This window comes from Coffea arabica, chromosome 2c, assembly GCF_036785885.1.
Source record: "Coffea arabica cultivar ET-39 chromosome 2c, Coffea Arabica ET-39 HiFi, whole genome shotgun sequence".
Lineage (NCBI taxonomy): Eukaryota > Viridiplantae > Streptophyta > Magnoliopsida > Gentianales > Rubiaceae > Coffea > Coffea arabica.
The window spans coordinates 30,711,244-30,736,965 of NC_092312.1; the positions used below are offsets into that span (position 1 = coordinate 30,711,244).

General features: G+C 36.6%; 1 protein-coding gene across 1 annotated transcript; it reads left to right on the plus strand.

The window, feature by feature from the left end:
• The first annotated feature begins 9,289 nt into the window (after window positions 1-9,289).
• LOC113727174 (cyanidin 3-O-glucoside 7-O-glucosyltransferase (acyl-glucose)-like) lies at window positions 9,290-17,854 on the plus strand. Its single transcript, XM_027251186.2, has 13 exons — window positions 9,290-9,564; window positions 9,666-9,735; window positions 9,826-9,881; window positions 13,928-14,003; window positions 14,095-14,166; window positions 14,371-14,458; window positions 14,573-14,828; window positions 15,833-15,948; window positions 16,068-16,288; window positions 16,557-16,585; window positions 16,665-16,752; window positions 17,194-17,284; window positions 17,434-17,854. Exons 1-13 carry the CDS (start codon window positions 9,346-9,348, stop codon window positions 17,681-17,683), a joined length of 1,632 nt encoding a protein of 543 aa, XP_027106987.1. The 5' UTR covers window positions 9,290-9,345; the 3' UTR covers window positions 17,684-17,854.
• The last annotated feature ends 7,868 nt before the right edge of the window (window positions 17,855-25,722 follow it).

A 25,722-nucleotide genomic window follows, 5' to 3' on the forward strand; every position in this document is an offset into this window, starting at 1 on the left:
ATGTATGTATGCAACTGATATCTTTTTTCTATTACTAAGAGCTCAAAAAGACTTCCATTTTATTAAATCCATACAATAAATCAGATTAACAACATTATGTATATAAATGAAAAGGAATTCTTCTTATGATAAACACATACAAAATCTTATTACATATCTCATTGTTGAACTATGATTTTCATTTAAAAAGTGTTCATAAATCAACAATAGACTCATATTTTATGATATATTAGTTTAGTGAATTATTAATTTATGATATGAATGGAACCAAAGGATTATGAAGGATTTTTTTTTAAAAAAATAATAATTATCTTATTATTTTGTCTAAATTGTTAACTCAACTCATTACCCCAAATTGGGATCATGAAAAACTACTTAATGGAGTCGGGTATTAATTTATGGAGTTTTTACTGTATTTGGATATGGTACACCACTTTAACTATTTGAAAATCTCATTTAAACCATTGAACTAATTTTACACCGGTCAACCCAACTTAACTTCCAGCAAATGTTCATTTAACTCATTCCGTCGATTTTCTCAGCAAAAACAAACGGAAAACATTACATGTGCTCGGCAATATACCTTACGAGGGACATTTTGGAAGTCTCTGTGTAACTAAATAAACTCCAATCTTTCATGGCCTAGTAATCTCCAGCTCCACCTTCCATGGCTATTTCCACCACCAATTGCAGCGACTACAATTTCATTTTAACACTTCCAGTTCGAATTTCGGAGAAGGAATTTGTCTTGCAACAAGATCATTTTACCCATTAGCCTCGATTAACAAGTCCACAAACAATGGTGGTTAAAAAAAATTACGGGCATAAGAACTCTGCGAGCGTCATCTTCATCTTTCCCGCTCCCACATACGCGCCAAAGGCCTCTGGCTATAGTCACTGAATCCTTCGACTTTCACAACCTGTTCTTGGCTGACCTGAATGTAACTAGCTTAGGCTTCGCAAAGCAGAGCCCTTTTGCTACATGCCTCAATGAACGTCCCCAACTTAGATGGCCCGAATTCAATGAGGGTTTTTTTTGGGGTCTCTCACTTGCATTTAGGGTGTAAATCTAATGAGATGTGTGTAGGCAAAAGAGTTTATCATCTGATCAAGCTATCTAATTTTGTGCCTTGGATTTTTACTTTGAACAGGATTCTTGATTTTTTTGGCTAGTGTGGAAGTCTTGAACATGCATGTAAACTTTTTTGACTACATGGGTGAGAGGGACTTGTGTTCCGAAAATATATCGATTTTTACGTGTCTGATAAATGGTGGAAGTGATCAAGCGAGGAAATTGCTCGATGAAATGTCCACAAGAGATAAATTTTCCTGGACTATGATGGTTTCCAGCTACGTTAACATAACCTGTCAAGCCATGCGCTTGAGTTGTATAGGTTGCCGCAGAAGAGTGGAAAATTGGTCTGTAATTAGCTTCAGTTTCCAATCCTTTTCTCGACTGCTGCTTCGCAGCTTGGGGAAGGAGGTGGTTGAAGAGATATGTCCAAATTTTCCCTAGTAAGTTGGTGCATGGAGCATGGTGGAACATTTTCCATATCTTCTTGCTAAAAATTGATAGAATGGGCTATATGAGCACTTGTGAGAGTTGAATGGGTTAATTGGAACAAACATAAGTTTAATGGTCTATATGACAGAGCAATAACCATCTTCAAATAGCTTCAGAGTCAAATGTGTTTGTTGCATGCATGCAAATGTGTTTGTCTGTCAACTTCTTGTGGAGATGAAGATGAAGATCTTTTGCTGGTTTAAAGAAGATTTCAAACTTTACAAAGAGGAAGGAGAGGTAGAAATTTTGAGAGTCGAGTTAAGAATTTCAGACTTCCCTAGTAGTTGAACTAGATCTCAGTCAAGCTTATGATCAGTAGGGGCAGGATTGTATACCTAAAATAATGTATTTTTTATGTAAAGAAAAATTCCATTTGGGATTTTTTTTTAGCTTTTTGAAGTGATTCTTATATTCTAATAGTAATCAATTTTGTATTTAATAGTTTTGAAACTATTGTACCATAAGAGAGATGCCTAAAAGAAATTGGTTGTTTGGGGTGGTAAAGCAAGGTAAGTGGAGTATCCTTCAAAATATAGTGGACCAATATCAAGGAAACAAGGTATTCTTCAAAGGCAAATACTTGGCCAGGTTTGGTCGGAGGTTCAAATTGTGCACACCGTCTCACTACCCTAAGAATTGAAGATGTAACAAAATTTGGATCACATGATCTACAAGACCAGATCTATTCAAGTTTTTGCCAATTATTATAGAATGAGTTGCTAAACTAACTCAATAAACTCTCTCTGCACTTTCTGCATATTAAAGATTTTTTTTTGAATCTCTACTTTTCTTAATTGTATTGTCTTTCAAATTATTAGCTTGACTGTTAATGACATACATAATAACAATGCAACTTAAGACTGTCTTGTCAAAGTATGGTTCTTCATTTGAAAATCAGCTTAAAGATTGCACCGCTTCTGTATTATGGCTTGTTCTAATAATTTAGTCCTTTTCTTATACTTTACCAATTAATTTACCTACGCAAAGATAATTGAAAAAGTTCATAGGAAAATAATTTTAATTTGGGGTCTGTTTGATTGGACTGAAAAATATTTTCCCGAAGATATTTTCTAGAATTTCCAATGTTTGGTTGCATAAGTGTGTGGGAAAATCTTCTCTGCCGGAAAACATTTTACACCCGCGGCTGTAAAACAACTTCCTTTCTCGCCATACTGAAGTCATTTTTCTCGCGTTCCGTGACTTCATTTAAAGAACGGACAATGATGCGTCCACTACCCTTCAAAGGCCATCGTTAAGAACTCAATCTGTCACACAATCTTTACCTATATGATTCGTTGGTGATCTCATCGGCACTTTTCCATAGCAATCTCTCTCTAAACACCCAAATTCTTGCTTTGTCAATCAAAGGCAACTTTTACATCTCACAAGCAGATTCTGGATTTGATTACCTATCTGATCATGATTTGATATTGGAGTATGGATCTTTGAGAAAAGATGCTCCTTTATTGACGAACTAATTCGATGAATCTTAATTTCTGCAATATCCGATAATCCTTTTGAAAAACTAATCCGATACTAATTTCTTGACGAACTAATCCGTTGCTCCTTTTGAAAAACTTCTTGTTGTTTCATAAGACTTCCCCATTGATGATAAATTTCTTTTGCCGTGAGGATGCGGCAGGGATGGTGCTGGGGCTGGCAAAGAGGAAGTGGTGGCAATGGTGGTGATAGTGGTACTAGGAGGAGGTTTTTGCAACTGTGGTAACAAGGGGAAAAAAGAATACGGATGGTAGGCAGCTTGGCTGGCATGACGGAGCAAAACGTATACCGGGACGCAAGGTGTTGCTGTGGGTTGGATATTCGGGATCTAACAGATTTAAAATTCTAGGAGACCAAATTAGTCAACCAAACACCAGAAAATGAATAGGAAAGCATTTATTTTCTCTGAAAAAAAATTTCTTTGGAAAATATTACACCCAATCAAACAGACCCCTGTGGTGCAAGCAATGTTTTAAAACCCGGACCGTCAATTGAACCGGTGAAATGAAAGAGTCGAGGTTTAACATGTCGGATCGGTTCGACTCCGATTCAATGAATTTTTTAAAAAATAATTTATATAAATATATATATGCACAAAATAAGACATGCAACGGACTAATTTAAAACTTTATATGATGAAAAGTTTACTAATTTTGAATAACTTGGATTTTAAAAAATAAAATTTTTAAATTATAAGTTGAAACAAATAAATTTCATCTCAATTTCAATTATATCTACCAAAAAAATCTTAAATCCAACCCAAAAATATCACAATATTTTGAAATTATACAAAATTCACATCTATGAGAATTTAGACATTGTGAACTTAAATTTTAATTTATGTTTTTGAGATTTAGAGATTGCAATTTAAAAAAGGAAGTTTGGAATTTAAAGGAAGTCAAGAGAATCAAAAATAGAAATGCAAACTTGATAAGAAATAAAAAAAATGAGATAAAAGTGAGTGGTTGTGGCATTAAATAATTTGGGTTAAAGAAAAATAATTATTTTTTAACTTTTTTCAATTTAATGGACAAAAACAAAATTAAAAGATGGAAGAAAACATCAATAAATTAAAACTAAAGAGGTTTGATTAAAAAGGGAGTAACAAAAGAAAAGAGGAGAGAGAGAGAGAGAGAGAGAGAGAGAGAGAGAGAGAGAGAGAGAGAAAGAGTTGAAAATTAAAAAGAAAGAATCATGAGAGAATGAAATTTTGTAAAAAAAAAAAGAAAAATGAAAAAAGAAATATAAATATTTGTTTTATATAAATAAGTTATCAAAAAAAGGTAATAAGATGTGATGATGCAATGATTACTACATTGATTTTCTATTACAACGGTGTTCGAATTTTGATAGCTGCATTTTGCAAAAAAAAAAAAAAAAAAAGGAAACTTGAAAACTGAAAATCACCTGTTCAATCTGGTTCAGCGATTTTTCACGAGTTGACCGATTTTCTGACAAAGTCAACTCTAACATAGAATCGGACCGTGCCATGGCCGGTTTGTGGTTCAACCGGTCAAACTGGCCGACCCCGTCGATTTTGCAAGACGTTTTTCCATGGCAACTATTTCAGAAAAAGGCTTAAGAGTACTTATTTTGTTCTAAAGAATGATTTCAAATGGTCAATTCCCTCAGTGCAATACAGTTTAGACCTTTTGAAATGAGAATCAACATTTTACTATGACATTTCTTTTTTCTTTGCTACGAGATGTTGATTGATGGTAGCACTTTCTCTGAAATGATACTTGTCCTAAGATTCGATTAAAAGATTATTCATTTTTTATAATTATATTAAGGGTCGAAGAATTAATATTTTTTTAAAGATGTAGATCACAGTCATTTGTAGCTTTTTCTACTATTATTTTTTATTTTGTTTAAAGGGGTGGAAGTGTTGGGGGGTGGGGGGTGGGGAAATTAGCTAAGTTAATGCTATTGGTGTTTACAACGATAGAATGTTGACAAATTAAGAGTCTAAATGTGTTAGGTGAACATTGGAAAATGGAAGTTTACTAACGGGTAATCAAATTTAGCAAGAAGACATTTCAAACTTTATGCTTGTCAAGTTTTCAACACTTCTTTTCTTTTGAAAGAATCTTTTATTTCATTCATGTATTGTGCAAGGTTGATTCTTCCTTCTTAAGTAAATGTGGAAGATGATACATGATCGACATGATCATCAGATTATCCCCTTTTATTTTTTACTTTCTTCTATGCTGCTTCGTACTCAAGAAACCTTACTTTCTGTTTTGCAGTTTTTTTTTTTTCTAGATTTGAAAAGTTTAATGCAAGCTTATTGTGCAATATATATATATATATATATATATATATACGTATAACTACATGGATGTATATTATGGCAAAGCTAGTATCTTATGCGTAAGGCGACAATAGTTAACTTGAACATTTCTAGTAGAATTAAATTCATCTCCAATGTGGCTTGTTGTATCTCCCCTCATGTTTGAGATATCATCCGTTTGTTTAAGCTAAAACAGGCTGAAACCCTTTTTTTTCTTATAAATTAACATAAATATTTTATTTATAGTACATTTGAGAGAAACCCTAAAATAATATAGACATACGAAAAGTGCGACCCTTACCGTAAAAGTTGATGAAACTTTGATTTGTGAGAAAGTTGGTGTGTTCTCAAGATGCCATAGTTTTGCATCATTTTAAATGTAGGGGACAAGAAAAATATGCGTTTTTTTTTTTTTGTGAAAATTTTAGAGACAAAGTAAGTCAATTTCTCTTCTACTTACAGAAGGGAGGAATTTTATCTTCCTATACTGCACCTTAAGGTCAATTAGAATTGGATTCTGGGATGAAATTGGTATGTTTTCAAAATGTAAGGGATGATTTTTATTGCTTTAAATGTTGGGGGACGAAAAATGTATTTCTTGAAATAGTTAGGCACAAATTAGATAAATGACCCACATGTCACATTCGTATGGTCAGAAGGACTAGGCAAGTGTCTCACGCTTCATTTCATGTAAGGCTAATTTATTACTACTATTTTAGTGGGATAAATGGAGCCGGCAAATGGAGGATACAAATCGCATATTCTTGACAAAAATAATTATCACTGTCTTTTCCGTGAAAATGACGACCAACAAAAAGTCTGATATGATGAGAACCAGGCACTGATGGAAAAGACTTCAGAATTCGTGAATAGACAATGGGAGAGGAGCACGAGCACGAGCATTTGTGGTGATATTATCCAACTACACAGAGCGACAACTTTGAATCCATAACTACGAACGACCATATTATGAAAGGTATATTGGTACGACATTCGAAGAGAAAAATTATGCAGGTCATATCTGAAGTTTTTTTTTTTAGAAAAATATATTGTAACTATTTAATTTATATGAGATAAAAAGATGGTTGAAAAATGTGTTTATGAAATATTAAAAAGTTTTTTTGGAAGGAAAATAGCTTTTTAAACAAGGTCTAACTTATGCCAAAGTATACAATATCATGAGGAAACTTTGTCAAGCATTTAGATTAGGAAACTTGAATTTTGCAGGCTCAGTTCAATTTGTATACGACACGAAATATTGACCGAAGCCATAAAAAATTTGTATACATGATGTAGACAAAAATGTAGTGTTTTCAACTACCAAAAAAAAATGTAGAAAAAAATATACAGTTAACTATGGGTCTACAGGGATGGCTCCGGCCCTCTCCCCCCCCCCCCTCCGGATGGGCCCCTTCTTAATTATTCCAAAGAGTTTTTCTATAAAAAGCGATTCAAAAACATGATAAACAATAGATACAATGCTGGGACATCTCCCTCCCTCCCTTTATTATTTATTCCAAAGAATTTTTTTACAAAAAGCGATTGAAAAATATGACATTTTAAGTGATAGATATAATGCAAAAATTTCTAAAATTAAAGAGATGGGTCATCTTCATTTATGTTTTTTTTTTGGTACAGTTGTGTGTTGTATAAAGTAATATTTTTCTATTTTAGAACACATTTTAAATGCACAATATCCACAGTAAAATTCGAAAAGCACATTAAAAAACTCGCCAAAAAATATAGAAGTCATGTGATTGTGCGCATTATATAATATAAAAGTTGTGGCCATGATTCTAGAGAAATATGAGCTAATACCAATAGGCCACGATTGTGTTACCGGACATTTTTTTTGGGTCAAATTTCATAGTGAGGAAACTACTACTAGAATTCATACTCCTACTCAACCGATTTATTGCTATTTGAGTACTAAAATTCTCTAAGTTGTTGACAAAAGATAATAAAAGACGAGGCACCAGTGAATGCTACTGAATGCCAGAAACAAAGTGATAATAACATGGAAAAAAGAAAAGGTAGAAATATAGAAGAAAAGAAACATGACAGGAACCTCCTGATTGGTTTCTTTTTTCAATGCGTTGTTTTGTTAAGCATTGTCCTTTTCGTAACGATAGTAAATTTGCCTTTGCATTCTTAGTTTTCCTACTAATCAATGTCTCTGTGATGTGAAGCATAACAACGACTGGAAGGTTCAGGATGAGCTTAGGAAGTAATCTTCAAAGCCAGTTTCAATTTGTTCAAGTAGGTTGTGCCATCCATCATCACATCAAAAGTTGACACCTATCTAATTTTACATTATATAGAAATTTGAGATTTCATAACTTTAGTGGGCATAGGGTATGTTTTCCGTTTAAGACTTTTTTTTTAATTAAGTTTTTCATTTAAAAACCTAATTAAGTAAAATTATGCTTTTAATCAATTTTTAGTTATGTAGAGTGGGCATCGGACTTGCTTAATTAAGTTTCAGATTTTTTTTTCTAATTAAGTTGGGTGAACATAGATTTTTTTCTTTTCTTTTGTTTTTTGGTTTGCCCGTGCATGTGGATTCAGGGTCCTTGTAATTATTAGTGGTAATTGCAGCATACAAAGCACACACTAGTTTTTTTTTTTTTTTTTAAAGAAGATTAACAATGATTCCCTATTTACTTCTGTGAACTCGTGACCTTTCGATTACAAGTGAAGCATCTTGCTGATTAGATCATGCTTTGTTATTAGCATAAACTAATATGAATATGGGCACGAGAGTAATATAGACAATATGATCAAATTGCAAAAGAACAATTTGTATACGGTGCCGCATATGCTCACGTTCTAATGTTTACCTTCATAGCTTAGCATCAATATCTATTGTATTAATTCAAACGTTGTATCATATAATTATGGGTTAAAAATAAAAAAGCTCCCAGTGGTACACTTAATGTACAAAAAAACTCCCCATAATTTCAAAACATATAAAATAACACATCATGTTTTGAACTAAATTGTAAACTAATAGAATTCATTAAAATTAATGACAATGACGGTCTCGGCTGTTAAACTTACCAGATTCCATTAAATTTAGCGAATTCTGTTAGTTTACAATTTAGTTCAAAATATGAGGTGTCTTTTTTTATGTATTGAAACCACAGAGGCATTTTTGTGTATTAGATATAGCACATGGGGCTTTTTTGTTTTTAATCCTATAATTATACTATACTTGCAGGGCATTTGGTAATAGATTGTAATCTATTCTTCCTTATAAACTAACCCACCATTGTAACATCAATACAAACACATTACAATTCAACATTATTATCAATTCACACTACATTAACATTATAACTAACTCAAAAATAGTGAGATAAGCACTAACACACACAAGATTAAACTCATTTTTATGGAGTTTAGTTTGCAAAAATGCTAGGTAAAACTTGGAAAAATGTAATATGAAGATTGAAAATTTACAAGTACAGTGTAAGTATTAAGAAATTTGTGAATGGAGTATGGGTTACTATTTACTAATTAAATAATTAATAAATGTATTGCTAAATAACTAAATTACTCTTGTAACAGTGCACTCGATTGAATAGAAATGTGTGCCTTAATGAATAAAAATGTATGAATGTATGTATATGCACGTGAGACTAAATTTGTAATTTTGCATGCAGCAAAAATATTTTTACAGTTTACGAAATATGACTATTAATACATAACTTACAGCATATTTATAAATCCACTTTTCCTTATTCCCTTCTTCCAAATTTTCCCAAAAATACCACATATTTCATTTGTGTACTGCAGATTTCGTTTGATTATTGTGGTAAAATTACACTTGGTGGACGGGCGGCTGAATGATCAAAGCAATGACGTTGTTGCCAGTGTCCACTTTTCTGTCTTATAAACGGCCAAATGAGATTTCTGGTACTTCTGAGAACGATTGAATGTGTATTTAAGTCAACAAAGAAAATAAATCAAGTCCACAAATGGAAATATGAAACAGCAGACTAACAATCTCTGGAATTTAGTCACCATGTTGAAACAGAAACAGAGGAGTCTAATGTATTTTACTTCTGCTCCATTGATTCTAGTACTAATGGTGCTAATGTTGTTGCAGTCTCTGGCTGTAATGGTAGTAGCCAGAGTGGAGAATTATACAAGATCAGACTTCCCAGTTGACTTTGTTTTTGGCTCTGGCACTGCCTCATATCAAGTCAATACTCTGATTACTCTCTGTGTTTCATTTTCTTGTACATGATTAAATATAGTAACATGAACTCAGTAAATTTATGATCATATAATACGTATATATAGGTAGAGGGAGCAGCTCTTGATGAAGGAAGGACTCCTAGCATTTGGGATACCTATACCCATGCCAATAAAGGTATGTTTGTTTTGAGAAAATTTTATTTGTTGTGCTCTAATTTTTATCATCTATGTATGTAAAACTTTTACTGATGAATAAAATGATCAGGTCTATCTAATGGAGCCACAGGAGACATAGCATGTGATCACTATCACAAATACAAGGTAGATATATCTTTCCTGCCTTTTAGGTTTCTGGCATACTGATGAAATTGCAACTTCAGTAGCCAAACTTGTTTTAACTAACGTGCCAAATTTGGGTCTTCACTAGAGACAGTAAATGGTTATCACATCCCAGAATGAATTTTGTGTGAGGGAGATTAAAAGATCAAAAGGTTTAGAAACTCTGAATGATTTGTATTATTCCTATATGACAGTTGTATTAGTATTTACACTTGTTGTGTTAATATTCGTGTTAGTTTCTACATATCTCTCGAGCAATTGGAATTGCCAATTGCTAAGGTATCTGATCCCCCAAATTGTGAGACTTACTGAGAGAGGAGCAGATACTTGTTAGCCTGCAAAAAGTTTAATCAATATTAAACTGATTTCTGTATAGTACTAGGTATTATTGGTCACCTATGAAAGTGATTTTAGCAGTAGATTGTAAGGGTAGAAGCTTTAAAAGATTCAAATTTTCCAACTTCCAGCAGAAGTAGCACTTAAGCAGAGGCAATGGGATAGAATTGGCTACTAGATATATGCCAAAAGTAAATGCAACTAGTACAAGAAAATGGATCAAGTTTTTATCTCTCAATGTCCCCTCTCCCTACAAAACTGAATAAGGAATCTAAAGTAGTTCTCGCCTTTATGACCTGGTCGGTGAGCTGGTCATCTACCTTCTATTTCAAGCAGATGCAGCATCTGAATCTCAACTTTGTATACGGTTACAATTGAAAACCAATAACTATAATCTTTAGGCAATTCTAATAGTTCCTTTATTGATAAGCGACCCGAAAGTTACCGGCAGCATAGCTGGTCATTGCATCAGAAGAACATGCACCCAAACAAAAAACTTATTAAGAAAACCAAAACAACCTGCGGCTACTATCATCATTACTTATCAGACTGATTGTTCAAAGATGCAGGCCATTCCAGATTCCATCCGGAGGTATCCGTAAACATTCTGCTCTAGTACTGAATTCTGCTCCAGTGTCCTGCTGCTTGAATGCATTTGTTGGCTTTTTGGATCATAAACTAAGAAACAACACTTTAGTGTTGCAAAAAAAAACTTATAAGAGACTTGTATTGAAGGTAAAAATGAGTTTATGCTCTACATTCATCAACTCACTATTTATAGTGATTACACGAAACAAACTAGCAAAATATACAACTAACAATTATCCTAAAAATCTCAACAAAATATAATCTTCTACTACTAGCAAATCTTAGCTAATATATTTGTTAACAAACCAACATGATCTTTGGTTAACAAATATCCTTATTTTCTAATAACTAAATTATTTTGATATCAAACTCAATCTGATAAAATCTGTAGAAAAAATTGGCATATCTCAACATTCCTCCTTGCCACTTTTGCTGCAGATTTTCAATTGTCTTCTCAAATCTTTGAACCTTATTTTGGACAAGGCTTTCATAAAAATGTCTGCAATCTGGCCATCAATCTTGCAATGTTTCTTGAGCCAAACTTCAAAATCAATACCAAATTTTCCGATGTATTCATATAACTTCTTTGCAATTTGAAAGTGGAACTCCCATATGTAATAGATGAACCTAAAGAAGAAATTCACAATACAAAAAATGATTGCTATGAGAGATATAAAACAATCCTTCAAATTTTTGTATGGCTTTTTATCAGCTATGTTACCACCATCATCCTTGGGTAGCATTTCATGAATTTTCACAATATAACTTCCTTCAATTGCCTCATCAGTGATCTCCTCCTGAATTTTAGCAACATCTGAATTTTTTGGTTCACCTTATTGCACCTTAGAATTGTCAATTTTTGACAAATTCAAAGCAAAATTTTTGCCTCTCATTTTCACTGAGAAAAGTTCATTCCCAACTGGATCATGTATAACACAAGTCCTATTTTTGAAGATGACAGAATAATTCTTCTCTAATAACTGTCCAACACTTAATAGATTTTGATTAATTTCAGGTACATACAAAATATTAGAAATAATTTTGGTACCTGAACCATAATCAATAGCAACACTACCTTTGCCTTTCACCTCAATATAATCTCCATTTCCAATTCTGACTTTGGAGATTTGTGATTTATCAAGTTTCCTAAATATAGATTCATCATATGCCATGTGATGAGTGCAACCACTGTCTATTAGCCAAGTTTCAGTATTGGAATTATTGCTTGCAAAATATGTGGCCATGAAAAGTTGCTCCTCATCTTGTTCATCAACCATCTGAACGTGATGTTCTCTTTTTCCTTTATTTTTGCAAACTCTCTCCATATGTCCCATTTGCTTACAAAACCTACATTGAATGTCAGGTCTAAACCAACAATATATTGAAAGATGTGAGGTTTCTTACAGTGTGGATACGGAGGATTTCTGCCATTTTTCTTCTCATCTTTGCTATTTTTTTCTTGATCATTTCTTTCACCTTGTCGAATTTGATCCTTGTTTATTGCTTGAAAAGCACCTTCAATGACTTCTTCAGTTCTTATGGCTCGTCTTTGTTCTTGTGCCTCTAGAGCATTGATCAATTCTGGCAAGGTCATCCGAGAGAGATCTCTTGAATCTTCAAGAGAGGAATCTTGGCTTCAAACCTTTCTGGTAAACTCACCAAGACTTTCTCCACAACTCTGCTATTTGGAAGTTGTTCTCCAATCAATCTGATTTTGTTCACAACATTTAAGAGTCTGTCAAAATACTCTTTAATGTTTTCTTTGTCTTTCATCCTAAGGAGTTCAAATTCTCTCATAAGGTTCAAAACTTGCATCTGTCTTTTTCTGTCATTGCCTTGAAAAGCCACTTTGAGAGCATTCCAAGTTTCTTTTGCAGTTTCACAAGTCATAATTTTTGTGAATGCTGCATCGGAAATTGCTGAATGAATGCAAGTCATGGCTTTTGATCTCCTTTTGACTGCATCTCTATGAGCTCTCATCTCTGCAATAGTTGGATCTTCTGACAATTCAGGAACATGATCTATCTCTACCACATCCCAAAGATCATTAGCATCCAAATAGGATTTCATTTTGACAGCCCGGATTTGGTAATTTTCACCGGTAAAACTTGGAGGATTGGACAAGAAGTTGTTTCCTGGCATTTTGATGTTGAGGGCTTAAGTGTGAAAAAGGAATTCTCACCAGATTCACTCACTCTCAAAGAAAACAACCCCTTAAGATTTAGGCTCTTAATACCACTTTGATGGCTTTTTGGATCATAAACTAAGAAACAACACTTTAGTGTTGTAAAAAAAACTTATAAGAGACTTGTATTGAAGATGAAAATGAGCTTATGTTCTATATTCATCAACTCACTATTTATAGTGATTATATGAAACAAACTAGCAAAATATCCAACTAACAATTATCCTAAAAATCTCAACAAAATATAATCTTCTACTACTAGCAAATCTTAGCTAATATATTTGTTAACAAACCAACATGATCTTTGGTTAACAAATATCCTTATTTTCTAATAACTAAATTATTTTGATATCAAACCCAATCTGATAAAATTTGTAGAAAAAGTTGGCATATCTCAACAGCATTTGTTGGCTGAGAGATAGTACATTATGAGATACCTGGATCTCAGTAGCCTGCTACTCGAATCTTCTTACAATTAGCACAAAGATTGTGGATAGCAAGTGGCGAAATCATGTATTTTGTTTAATATTAAGATCATAGTTCGTTGTTGTGGGTCACAATTGTGTCACGGAAAATCGGTTGGATATAGGGTGACACGCACGTTATAGCATACAAAAATTTTCAAAAAATTTGAAAAAATTACTAAAAATAAAAAATACCATAAAAGGCAGAATCTAAAAAAAATATCCGAGTCGACTCCGATATTTTGGCCAATTCTATGTATCGCAGATTCAAATCAGCTAATATCGGTCAAGTCAAAGCAGATCGTTGCAGATATTAAATTATCCACAATTCGATGATCGGTATTGTACCGGTCCCTCTGTTCCGGTTATGACTCGGCCGAGTTTGTGTGAAGATACATGATTTTGCCACGGTGACATCTTAATGCAGTTCACTCTAGGAAATTTATCTGTTTCAGGAAGATGTCCAGCACATGGTTGAAACAGGTTTGGAGGCTTACAGATTCTCTATTTCCTGGTCAAGACTTATCCCTAGTATGTTTAATTCTACTGTACTACCTTTGCAATACTACTGCATATTTTGTTTTTTTCTTCTCATACTCTGTTTTGTCTTTTCTCTTTTCAGATGGAAGAGGCCATGTCAACCCCAAGGGATTAGAATATTACAACAATCTCATTAATGAACTCCTCATGCATGGTAGGTTTATTCTGTCTGATAAGTAAGCACTTAATGAACAATCTGTTTGTGTGAACTGTTCCATAAATGAGATGATATTGACAAATCTTTGTCTTACAAGAGCACGGGTATAAACTTCCCCTATGCTGTTGACATTCTATCTGAGTTTATTTTCGTTTTAACGTTTTTTATGTTTTGACATCATTACTGTCGGATGACACACAGGAATTCAACCACATGTCACGCTGGTTCACCTTGATAATCCTCAAGTTCTTGAAGATGAATATGGGGGGTGGCTTAGTCGGAAAATGGTGTAAGCATTTGATTTTTGTCATTTTGATCGAGCTTTGTTTCGTATATGGTTTGCATGGTGAACTATATGCGCATATTATGTGATTAAATCTAAACAGTTATTACTTGTGTTCAGGAGAGACTTTACTGCCTATGCGGATCTGTGCTTCAAGGAGTTTGGGGACAGGGTTCTGCACTGGACTACTATAAACGAGGCCAATGTATTTGCCATAGGTGGTTATGATAATGGACTTGCTCCCCCAGGACGTTGCTCTCCGCCATTTGGACAGACGTGTACCGAGGGTGATTCTTCAACTGAACCATATATTGCTGGTCACAACATGTTGCTGGCACATTCGTCTGTTGTGAAACTATACTACGCAAAGTATAAGGTAGTACTATGATATAGCATTTCATATTTTTCTCACATAATCTAGTGTTTTACTACCTAGTTCTACTTCAATGATGGGCACTTGATTTTTGTCACATTGATCTTAGTAAGCTTTTGGTTCTTGAAAAATTCTAAGTGCAACCATATACATCTCTGCCTGCACAGAGGAGAACTACTATGGTACTATTAGTTAGTTGTGCTAACTGGAAGTGCTTGAGATGATTGTACAGAGTTAGATGATAATTCATTTCCCATTTATAGAGATAGGGATGGAAACGTGCTAGTTCTTTCCAACCCGGTACTGATGCTCTGAGCCACTGGCTTTTTAACTACTAGTATCTAGAGTTGCACTTGCACCTGGAATTTGCTTTTGTAGTTTAATTGTTCGACATTTACATCATCTAGCATATTACAAGTATCTTCCATTACATATATCCTACCAAAGAGTGGCTATTACGAGTCTTTTGTGCTACATTCTGACTCTTGTGTAGCCAGTTGCGTTGGAAGGGCTTGTTTCTAAACATATTTGTCACCAATTTTGGATTCAATTCTGGAAATAACAATTTGCTTTAAGCTGGAAATTGGAATGACAATATTTTGTCTGTTTCCATAAGTTCGTAGAAAAAATGCCTAGTCGCTAGTCGCAACTCACAAGTGCCGTGAGGACTTGGTGGAACTGCAAGAAAGGAGAATAGGTTTGGATAGAGATCAAATACTCTATAGTTTACCATTAGGGATTAGTAAAAAGGGTAGCTTAATAGGTCTGGGAATGGATAGGCAATCCTATTGGTGAGCCCCTAGCTGCCACTCCTACTAACATATAGGGTATGATGCAGCCTGACAAAAAATTTCCAATCTTGCATCAGCCAAAAATAGGATTGGAGTTATAAGATTGACATTGATGCATCTCTTTAAAGTTCTGATGGTGGTCTTTTGTTGATCTTCATATCTGGGAAAACATGATGGGAAGCAAGTCATACAACAGAAATTTATGTCTGTGTGCAGGCCATTCAACGTGGTTTTGTGGGACTAAACCTCTATGCTCCTTGGTTTTCTCCATATAGCAAAGCTGTAGCAGATGTAATTGCAACAAAAAGAGCCATCGATTATTATATTGGTTGGTGAGTTTCTTCACCATGCATTTCGTCATCCCTGGCAAGTAGCAAGATAACTTCTTTCCTTTGCTACTTAAAGCAAAAAGATAAGCTCATTTTATGGTTTATCCACAATTCGACTGCAGGTTTCTCCATCCATTGGTGTTTGGAGACTATCCTGACATTATAAAGAAGAATGCTGGCAAGAAAATTCCAACACTCACTCCGCGTGAATCTAAGCTAATCAAGGGCTCCATTGACTTTATAGGGCTGAATCATTATTTCATATTCTATGTCAAGGACAATCCCAGCAACCTGAGTAGGAACATCAGGGACATAACTGCCGATATGGCAGTAAGCATCTTCTGTATGTGATCGTCATTTCGCAAGCTTGAATTACTTTTTTCTTATTGAATTTCATTTTGCCTAGTGAATCAAGTACCTGCACCCCTTTTGAAAAGCCTTTTTTAGTTCCTCTGCTTGTGAGTTCTTTGAGAACTTGTCCACAGCTTTAGTTTCATTTTACTGTCCTTAATGCTTCTCTTTTGTCAAAGTCTCTATCTCTCTGATGACGTTTATCGCTCTATATTGTTGTTGAATTGAACTAATTGCTTTATATGTTTTGGTTTCTTTAGTAGAGCCAGAAGATGCAACAACGGATCAGGTTGGCATGAGGAATTGAATTCCATGATTTTCTGTTCATCATTTTTGGTCCCTGTTATTAACCATCTTATTTGGCACAGGATGAAGTTGAATCATCCAGTCTTTTTGCAATTCTGGAGTATCTCAAGAAAGTTTATGCCAATCCACCTATTTATATCCAAGAGAATGGTTCTCTCTCTCTCTCTCTCTCTCACGCACGTGCATGCACACACACAAAAAAACACATTTGCCTCTGCTACCTCACCAAGGATGTACAATTACTAGAAATCTGCCGACCTAATAAAACCTCCTGTGTATATATTGCTTGAGAACTTTCATTTCCTTTTGAATGGTTCCCCATTCTGGAATGTGTATGCTTGGTTGCAACTCTCTAAGGTTCAGCCACCAAAAATGCAAGTGTGGTATTTTGACTTTGAAGCTCGGGATGCTCTTTTACTGGTGCAGTTTCTTTTCCTTGCTATTGGAGTGTGCATTAATTTGTATCTGTCACCTGATCAAATTATTATCTAAAGATGTTTGAACATATATAGCTCGTCTTTCTTTTCTTTTTTACCACCATAGTTTAACGTCTTAGAATCTTTTTGGAGACTGATTGTCTGGTTTTAATAGGTAAAGGAATGGAGCGTAATGGAACACTAATTGACACGCCGAGGGTGAAATATGTGCATTCATATATCGGAGCCTTGCTCGATGCTATAAAGTAAGCATGTGCTGATATGTACCTTTTTAGTGTTTTTTGCACGTTCTGTCTAATGCCTTAACGATTTACTGCATAAATGCCTCTTTTTTACAATTTTACTGGTTAGCATTCCTGACCTGTTCTGGTCTTTCCTCTTGCAATGTCGGAAGAAACGGATCAAACACAAAAGGCTACTTCCTGTGGTCTTTCTTAGATGGTTTGGAGTTACTTGGTGGCTACCAGACAGGTTATGGCCTGTACTACGTGGATTTGGACGACAAGCAGTTGAAGAGATACCCAAAGCTCTCTGCACATTGGTACTCCAATTTCCTCAAAGGAAGAAGCATCAGGCCTGATGAGATTATAGTAGATGGAAATGAAGCCTTTGTTTCTTCGATGTCAGAAGCCTCTGACCACTAAAACAAATCTTTTGTGCTTATAACTGCTCAAATTCTGTATAATAGAATTTCTGGTGCAATGGATTCCACCTTAGGGTGAACGAATCTGTTCAATTACACCATTAAATCTTCTATGAATCAAAGAAAGAAACATCGTTATAGTAGCTAAATTGAAATAATCTGTTTGGAGCTACTCTTGTTGACGAGACATTCAGCAGTAGTAGAATATGACAGTAAAATGCAAAATTTGTAGAGCTCAACTAAGAGGATATGTTGTATTGTCAAATGATCAACCAAATTCAAGGTAAAACCACAAACTAGATTGCACAGATAGTTGATTCTCTAGGCAATTGGTAGTGGAAGTTTGTATTTTCCCTGGATTGTTATGGATTTTATACTTTGCTGTAACTTTCTTTTAAGACATGTTAACCTTTAACGCAATGATTGACATCCCAAAAGGAGCAGAGAAAAAAAAAAAGGTATCAAGCTTGTTTAAGCCAATGAATTAAATGGTACCATCCTTGTTCAGCCAAAACATTTTGGAGTGATTTTGATCAACTCTTACAAATGCATCTGGCAGTGGCAGTGCAATTAATTGGAAATATTCCTACATGGATCCAGATAGAAGTGCAGTTATGAGAAAGTTCTTGTTGTTTTGATGAAATTGAAGTTAGCCCTTATATTTATTTCTGAAGACCCTGAAGTTTTAGGCCATGTGACATACAGTTACATGTCGAAACTTCAATAAGTCAATGACAAACGATCCCTCTTTGGGGTTAATTATTATGGCCTTCAATTTATCAGTAAGAGTTCAACCAATCATAGGTTGCTTCATTGGGATGCAAGAATGAGTCTTTGTAGATGTGAATCAAATGTCAAGTGCGTCTGAATCTTGTTACCTTTTCTTGCAGGAGGATTTTCGAGAGCTCTAGTTTCTTTATTTGATTGCATGTGTACAATTCAATTAGTTAGACTGTGCAGTTTATGATATGTACAATTAATTTTTCATTAATATTCTTATAATTTACAGTGATTCTTACAGATCCTCTAATACATACCGTACATGCCATTTACAATTGACATGATCAAAATTCACAAGATGATATGGATGCTTGCAGGTTTAAACGAATAGCACATATATTATCACTTTGTCTCATATGCCCAATTCAACAATCAAGTCGTTCGATCAATGATTGGCTTGCCCCCACGCAATCTTTTTCTCCGTCTACTTATTGTGAAATGACTTCGTAACTAAAGACTACTTGTCCAACTGCAATTGTGCATTTCAAAGAGATTATTTGACCATCCAATTCCTAATTGCTACAAGGGGTCATTCATATACCCCCAACCCCCTTTGATTTAATCAGGAATTCAATAGGTGTTCCATTCGAGTTTACCTAAAAAATTATTGAGTGGAGAATTGGTTAGATCCCACATGAAACGGATTAAACTATAACTTTAAAAAAAAAAAAACTTTAAGAACTTGAGTTTTTTTTTTTTTTGACTATTTTATTTCTTTTTTTAGTTTTTGATTTTCTTGACTTTTCCAAATCTCTTCACACATCGATTGGCACTGCACTATGCAAGGCAGTAACGACATTACTCCTGCTGTTGCTTGAATGACAGAACAAGTTAAGAAGCCGTGTCTCTCTCTAAAGTAGAGGCTTTTTCTCTCTCTAAAGAGAGCTCTCTCTCCCCCTGGTGGGAGCTACCGACAAACAGACACAATACTGCTTTGAAGTTTGAATTTTAACTCTGTCCAAAAGCCAAATTCTTGGCGCACTTTCTTCAATCTTGGCCTTTTGAGTTCCTTTAATGCAGGGGGTTAGAGTGATGTCGTCGGATTATCAGCAACAGAGAGCAATCCATTGCATTACTCACTTCGAACGATCCCATAAATAGGACCACAGTTTGTCTTTACCGGGTGAAAAAAAAAAAAACAAAAACAAAGAGGGAAGGAAGTAAAAGAGAAAGAGAAAAGGAAAATATGGAAATATGCTTGTAGAGCAGGATTGAGAAAAGAAAAACAGAGAGTGAGTATAAGATAGAATCTTCTATAGACAGAAGTTGAAGGGTCACTACTACGCAGAAGCAAGCAGGCGTCTGGGAGATAGCGGCTCTGCATTACGCTTTCAGAACTTCGTGCTACTCAAGTGAGCGACGACAGGTAAGTTCTCAGCCATAGTTTTCCTTCCCAAGTTGAGAGTCAGTATCTTTTTTCTTTTTTAGCTAGAGTTTTTGTGGTAGAATAGGGTAGAGCTCGCCTTTTGTTCCGCAGGAAGGTAGATCTGCAAACCCTCAGAGCTGTGTGTGGTATACCATCCAGAACTGCTGTTAGTATGGCGGATGAGCTGGCAGAAATCTTGCAAAACTTTGATCTTTCTAGTGCAGAGCTTCAATTGGCGAGTCTGGAGAAGGAGGAGCTAAGTGGGGGAATTAAGGAGTGTAAAAATAGTGTGATTGGCAAGGTAATGGGTGAAAAAGTGGCCAACTACACCGGGATCAAGAATTTTGTGGTAGCTGCTTGGAGTTATCCTAGAGATCTGCAAGTGGTGGAGCTAGGAGTCAACTTGTTCCAGTTCATTTTACCTTCAGAGAGTGAAAGACAGAGGATTCTGCTAGGGGGACCATGGATAATTGATAACCAAATGTTGGTTTTGAGTGAATGGTACGAAGGTATTGAGGAGGATGACAGGGCCTTCAGGATAGCTCCTTTATGGATTCAGGTTTGGAATTTGCCGGTACATTGGATGTCTAAGGAAGCAGGCAAAAAGATATGTGCAAGTTTTCATAAGGTTAGAGAGGTGATTGTTCCTCAGACGGGAGGGAAAGAAGGAAGACACCTGAAAATCTTAGTGATGGCAGACATTACTAAACCTTTGCTTCGAGGATCTATTGTGAAAGTGGGAGAAACAACTAGATGGGCATGTTTTAAATATGATAGGTGTCCGGACTTTTGCTATAATTGTGGAATTATAGGACATAGTGAAAGGACGTGTCTGAGACAAGGAAATAGTGGGGAAAGGAAAAAGGATAACCAGTTTGGTCCTTGGCTGCGAGCTGGCACTATAAGGAAACACCCTCAAAACAATCAGGCTAGCATAGTGTTCAATCCTCAAAAACACCATTGGAGGCTTAAGGATGGGGAATGGAAGGAGCAAAGGAAACCTGAGGAGCAGGAGATAGGGATAGGCGCACACAATGAGACAAGCTCTATGAGTAAAACCAAAAAGGATAATGGGGAGGAAGGCAGGATTATGAATGATGGAGCGACCCAGAGGGCACAGGAAGGTGACTATAAGGAATGCGGGGAACTAACACTAGTCAAGCCTCTAGAGTCAGTTAGGAAGACTGATCAGGACATAAGGAGCTGGAACAAAGGGGAGGAGGCAGCGGGTGGGGAGGCTGGCTTGCATTGCACGATGGTAACTGATGGAACAGGACAGGAAGAAGGCAAAGGGGTTAGGGAATCAAGTGGTGATTGTATAATGCTGGAGGAGGAAAAAGCACAAGCAACAGTCCAAACACCATGGTCTGAAAGCAATAAGGAAAATACACCAGTATGGGAGGAGGAAGGCATGGCAACTTTGAGAGGACCTAAGGTGAAACAGGCTCTGGTGAAACAGGCTAGAAGAATACTGAGAGTGTTAAGGTCGCCTAAGAAACAAAGACAATCACTACAGGAGTTGAGTTCGAATACCTTGAGGGAAAGGAAGTATGGGAAAAGGAAAGGAACTCAGGGGGAACGTGACATGGACATTGATGAGGAGGTAAGTCTGGAAGGAAAGAGAAAGAAGGTGGGAGGGGAAAGCAAAGAATCAAAGCCAGGAGATAAGGGAGAGGGGTCCAACCCTTTAAGGACCCAAAGGTTTAAATGAGGGTATTGGTGTGGAATTGTCAAGGTGTGGGGAGTCCCTTGACAATTCCCCAGTTGAGAGAGGTGAAGAACCTCTTCTCTCCAGACATAGTGTTCTTATGTGAGACCAAAAATAGAAGTAAATATATGGAAAAAGTAAAAAATATTCTGCAGTTTGAGGAAGCTGTTTTTGTAGAGGCTATGCACAAGGCTGGAGGTATGGCTCTGCTATGGAAGGAGGATATAAGAATAAAACAAGTGATTAAGACTGCTTTCACTATTGAAGCTCAGATTGAGGACAAGGAAGGAAAGTGTGACTGGTGGTTTATAGGTGTCTATGCTGATTGTGAGGATCAAGTAAGGAAGCAGCAATGGAAGGTGCTTCAGGCGAGGAAAAGATTGTGGGGGGACAAGTGGCTAATAGCAGGGGATTTTAATGACATAGTGTCAAATGAGGAGAAATGGGGTGGCAATTGGAGGGAGGAGAGCAGTTTCAAAGCTTTTAAGGATTTCATTAACGACAACCAACTGATGGATGTGGGTTTTGAGGGACACCCATGGACTTGGTGTAACAATTGGGAGGGAGCTGGGGAAGTGAAACAAAGGCTGGATAGAGGGTTGTGTAGCTATTCCCGGCTCCAAACCTTTGAGAGGGTCATATGTAAACACCAGGACACCTTTTCTTCTGACCATAGTATGCTAATCTTTGATACCAAGCCAGGTCAGAATAAGAGGAAGAAAAGGTTCTATTTTGATAAAAGGTGGCTCCAAAATCCAAAGATCAATGATATCATCAAACAGGCTTGGGATCAAGAAGATGAAGGCACACGGATGTATAGAGTAATCCAGAAAGTGAAGAGGTGTAGGGTGAATTTGTTGCAATGGAAAAACAAGGTACAAGGTAATGCGAGGAAGGATATTGAAGTGCTCAAGAGCCAACTGCAGGAGCTGAAAACTAGGGACGTGAAAAACAAGAAGGATATCAGAAATGGTCTAAAAAAGAAATTGAAAGAGGCATATAGAGAAGAGGAAGTCTACTGGAGGCAGAAAGCTAGGCTGCAATGGTTGAAAGCAGGTGATAAGAACACCAGCTTCTTTCATGCCAGCGTGGAGGGGAGAAGGAGAAGGAATAGAATGACGGAGATACAAAGAGAGGATGGCACTTGGACTAAAAGTGAGGAAGAGCTAGGTGTGGAAATTGCTGACTACTATAGGCTGCTCTTCACAACATCAGAACCACGGGATATGGAAGAGGTCTTGGATGGTATACCACACACGATTTCTGAGAGAGTGAATGCTAATTTAACTAAACCTGTGGGAGAGGAGGAAATTAGAGCTGCCCTCTTCTCCATGAACCCAGACAAAGCACCAGGTATAGATGGTATGCCGCCTATTTTCTTTCAGAAATTTTGGAACATAATCAAAAAAGATCTGGTTGGTGCTATTCAGACCTTCTTCCACACGGGTCATCTCATTAAGTCTGTCAATCACACCATTATTTCTCTCATTCCTAAAGTCATGATTCCCACATCTCTTAAGCACTATAGACCCATTAGCTTATGCACTACTGTGTATAAAATCATAGCTAAGATCCTTGCTAACAGATTAAAACCAGTCCTTCACTACTGCATTAGTAAAAATCAATCTGCTTTTATCCCTGGCAGGCAAATTTTAGATAACATAATGATTTCCCATGAGTTCCTACATTATCTAAAAAACAAAAGACTTGGGAAAGAAGGTTTTATGGCTGTGAAATTAGATATGTCAAAAGCTTATGACAGGGTAGAATGGGGATTTCTGGAAGCGGTAATGCAGAGGATGGGTTTCAATGAAACATGGAGGAGCTGGATAATGAGTTGCATTTCTTCGGTTTCCTACTCCTTCATGATCAACGGAGAGGTGAAGGAATACGTGATACCACAAAGGGGAATTAGACAGGGTGATCCGCTGTCACCCTATCTATTCCTGCTTTGCTCTGAAGGCTTCACTAATCTCCTCCAGAAGGCAGCAACGGATAGAAGAATGGAAGGAATGCGAATCAGTAGACAAGGGCCTCGGTTAACTCACTTGTTTTTTGCAGATGATTCCCTGATCTTCTGCAAAGCTGACTATCAAAATGCTTCAGAGCTGAGGAGGATACTCCAGGTGTATGAAAGAGGCACTGGACAGCTGATCAACCTAGAAAAATCCTCAGTCATTTTCAGTACGAATCTGGAACAGGAAGCCAAGGTGGAAGTTTGCCAAGCACTCGGAAATATCCAGAAGGTCAACCAAGGCAAGTACTTGGGACTCCCTATGGTGGTCACAGGTTCGAAACAACAACTGTTTGGCTATATTAGAGACAATATCCAACAGAGGTTGAAAAAATGGAAAAACAAGCTGTTAAGTGCGGCAGGCAAAGAGGTGATGCTCAAATCTGTTGTAATGGCAATGCCAACGTATACGATGTCATGCTTCAAGATACCAAAGCAGACATGCAAAGAGGTTAACGCGGTGATGGCAAACTACTGGTGGGGTGAAGCAAATGGAAGGAACAAGATGCACTGGAGAGCTTGGGATAAAATGTCAATGGACAGAAAGGAAGGAGGGTTGGGTTTTCATGAGCTAAGGGCATTCAATACAGCTCTACTGGGAAAGCAAGTTTGGAGGCTAATCACACAACCAAATCTGTTGGTTAGTAAAGTGCTTAAGGACAAATACCATCCCAAACAATCGCTGCTTAAGTGCAAAGTAGCTGGGAATGCATCTTGGATTTGGAAGGGTCTGATGGGAGCAAGGCAACTGGTAGAGCTAGGAACCAGGAGAAGAATAGGCAATGGGAAGAGTACCAATATATGGGAGGATAGCTGGTTGCCGGATAACCATCAAGGAAAGGTTATTTCACAGAAACCACAGGGATGTAATCTGCTTAAAGTAGAGGAGCTGATCATCCAGAAGAGATGGAACAAAAATCTGATTTTCAGAAACTTTAGTGCCAAGGAGGCAGAGTGCATTCTAAGCATCCCCATAAGCCTAACCAACAGAGAGGACAGCAATTACTGGGTTCACAGCTCAAATGGGAACTATACAGTGAGATCAGCCTACAAAGTACAAGCTGAAGGCCTGATGGAACGTGAGCAGGTAAACAAGGAGGTAACTGGTACAAGCTGGAGCTCGAATAGGAAAAAATGCTGGAAGCACCTGTGGAAGCTGAATATCAAACATAAGGTGAAGATTTTCTTGTGGAAATGCCTGAACCAGGTGTTACCAGTTAGACAACTCATCTTTGATAGAACCAAACAAGGTGATCCAATATGCAGAAATTGTGGTGAGCAAGGTGAGACGATTGAGCATGCTCTGCTTGATTGCAACCAGGTCAAAGTAGTGTGGAAAATGTCACCTATTCAGTGGGAAGGCCTACTAGATCAGCATGGTAACTTTAGTAGGTGGTGGGATACATTGATGGAAGCTACCAAGAGGATTGAGGGAAACAAACACATCTCCCTAACAGCGAATATTCTATGGCAAATCTGGAAAGGTAGAAATGCAAAGGAGTTCAATGCTAAGCAGTACCCCCCTCTGAGAATAATACAAAAAGCTCAGGAGGAATGGTTGGAGTATGAAGAGGCAGCGACAAAGACTTTAAGGTCGAGTACAGAAGGAACAAGGGAACAGATGGAACCCCCCCAGCACCAGGTAGAAATGGAAGACATTCTGAGATTAAGGTTTGCAGCAGAAAGAAGTAAAGTCACGCCTCAAGTGGGAATAGGAGTCACAGTCTCTAGGGACAATCAAAACATGATGCGAGGCTGGACCTTACAAGAAAGAAGTTCTGGTCACCAAGTCATAGACGAACTAACAGCCATCAAACTTCTGCTGTGTAAAGCTGCAGGGCAACAAATGGAAAGGATTGAAGTGCAAATCCAGAACAAACGAACGTACAATCTCATTCAGCAAAGGAAAGTTCAGGATATGCGCATGGTCACTCTGATGGAGGATATCGACAACCTTCAGTCCTTGTTCCACATGTGCTCTTTTTGTTTAGTAAATTGGAATAGTAACCATATTAGTCACTGGCTGAGCGTGCAAGCGCTTGAATTGATAGAGGATCAGGAATTTTGGATTCCTCAGTGTTAGGATACACTGACTGTAATGTTCTTTCAAGTCTTTACTTGAATCTGTATAGATTTACTATTTATAAAATCATCTAACGTTTCGACAAAAAA

Bases quoted from the DNA above. Each gene is read 5' to 3' on its own strand.
- LOC113727174 (XM_027251186.2), top strand. From the start codon at position 9,346: ATGAAACAGCAGACTAACAATCTCTGGAATTTAGTCACCATGTTGAAA. The intron at 14,167-14,370 runs GTAGGTTTATTC...GATGACACACAG, and splicing joins TAATGAACTCCTCATGCATG to GAATTCAACCACATGTCACG. The intron at 14,459-14,572 runs GTAAGCATTTGA...ACTTGTGTTCAG, and splicing joins TGGCTTAGTCGGAAAATGGT to GAGAGACTTTACTGCCTATG.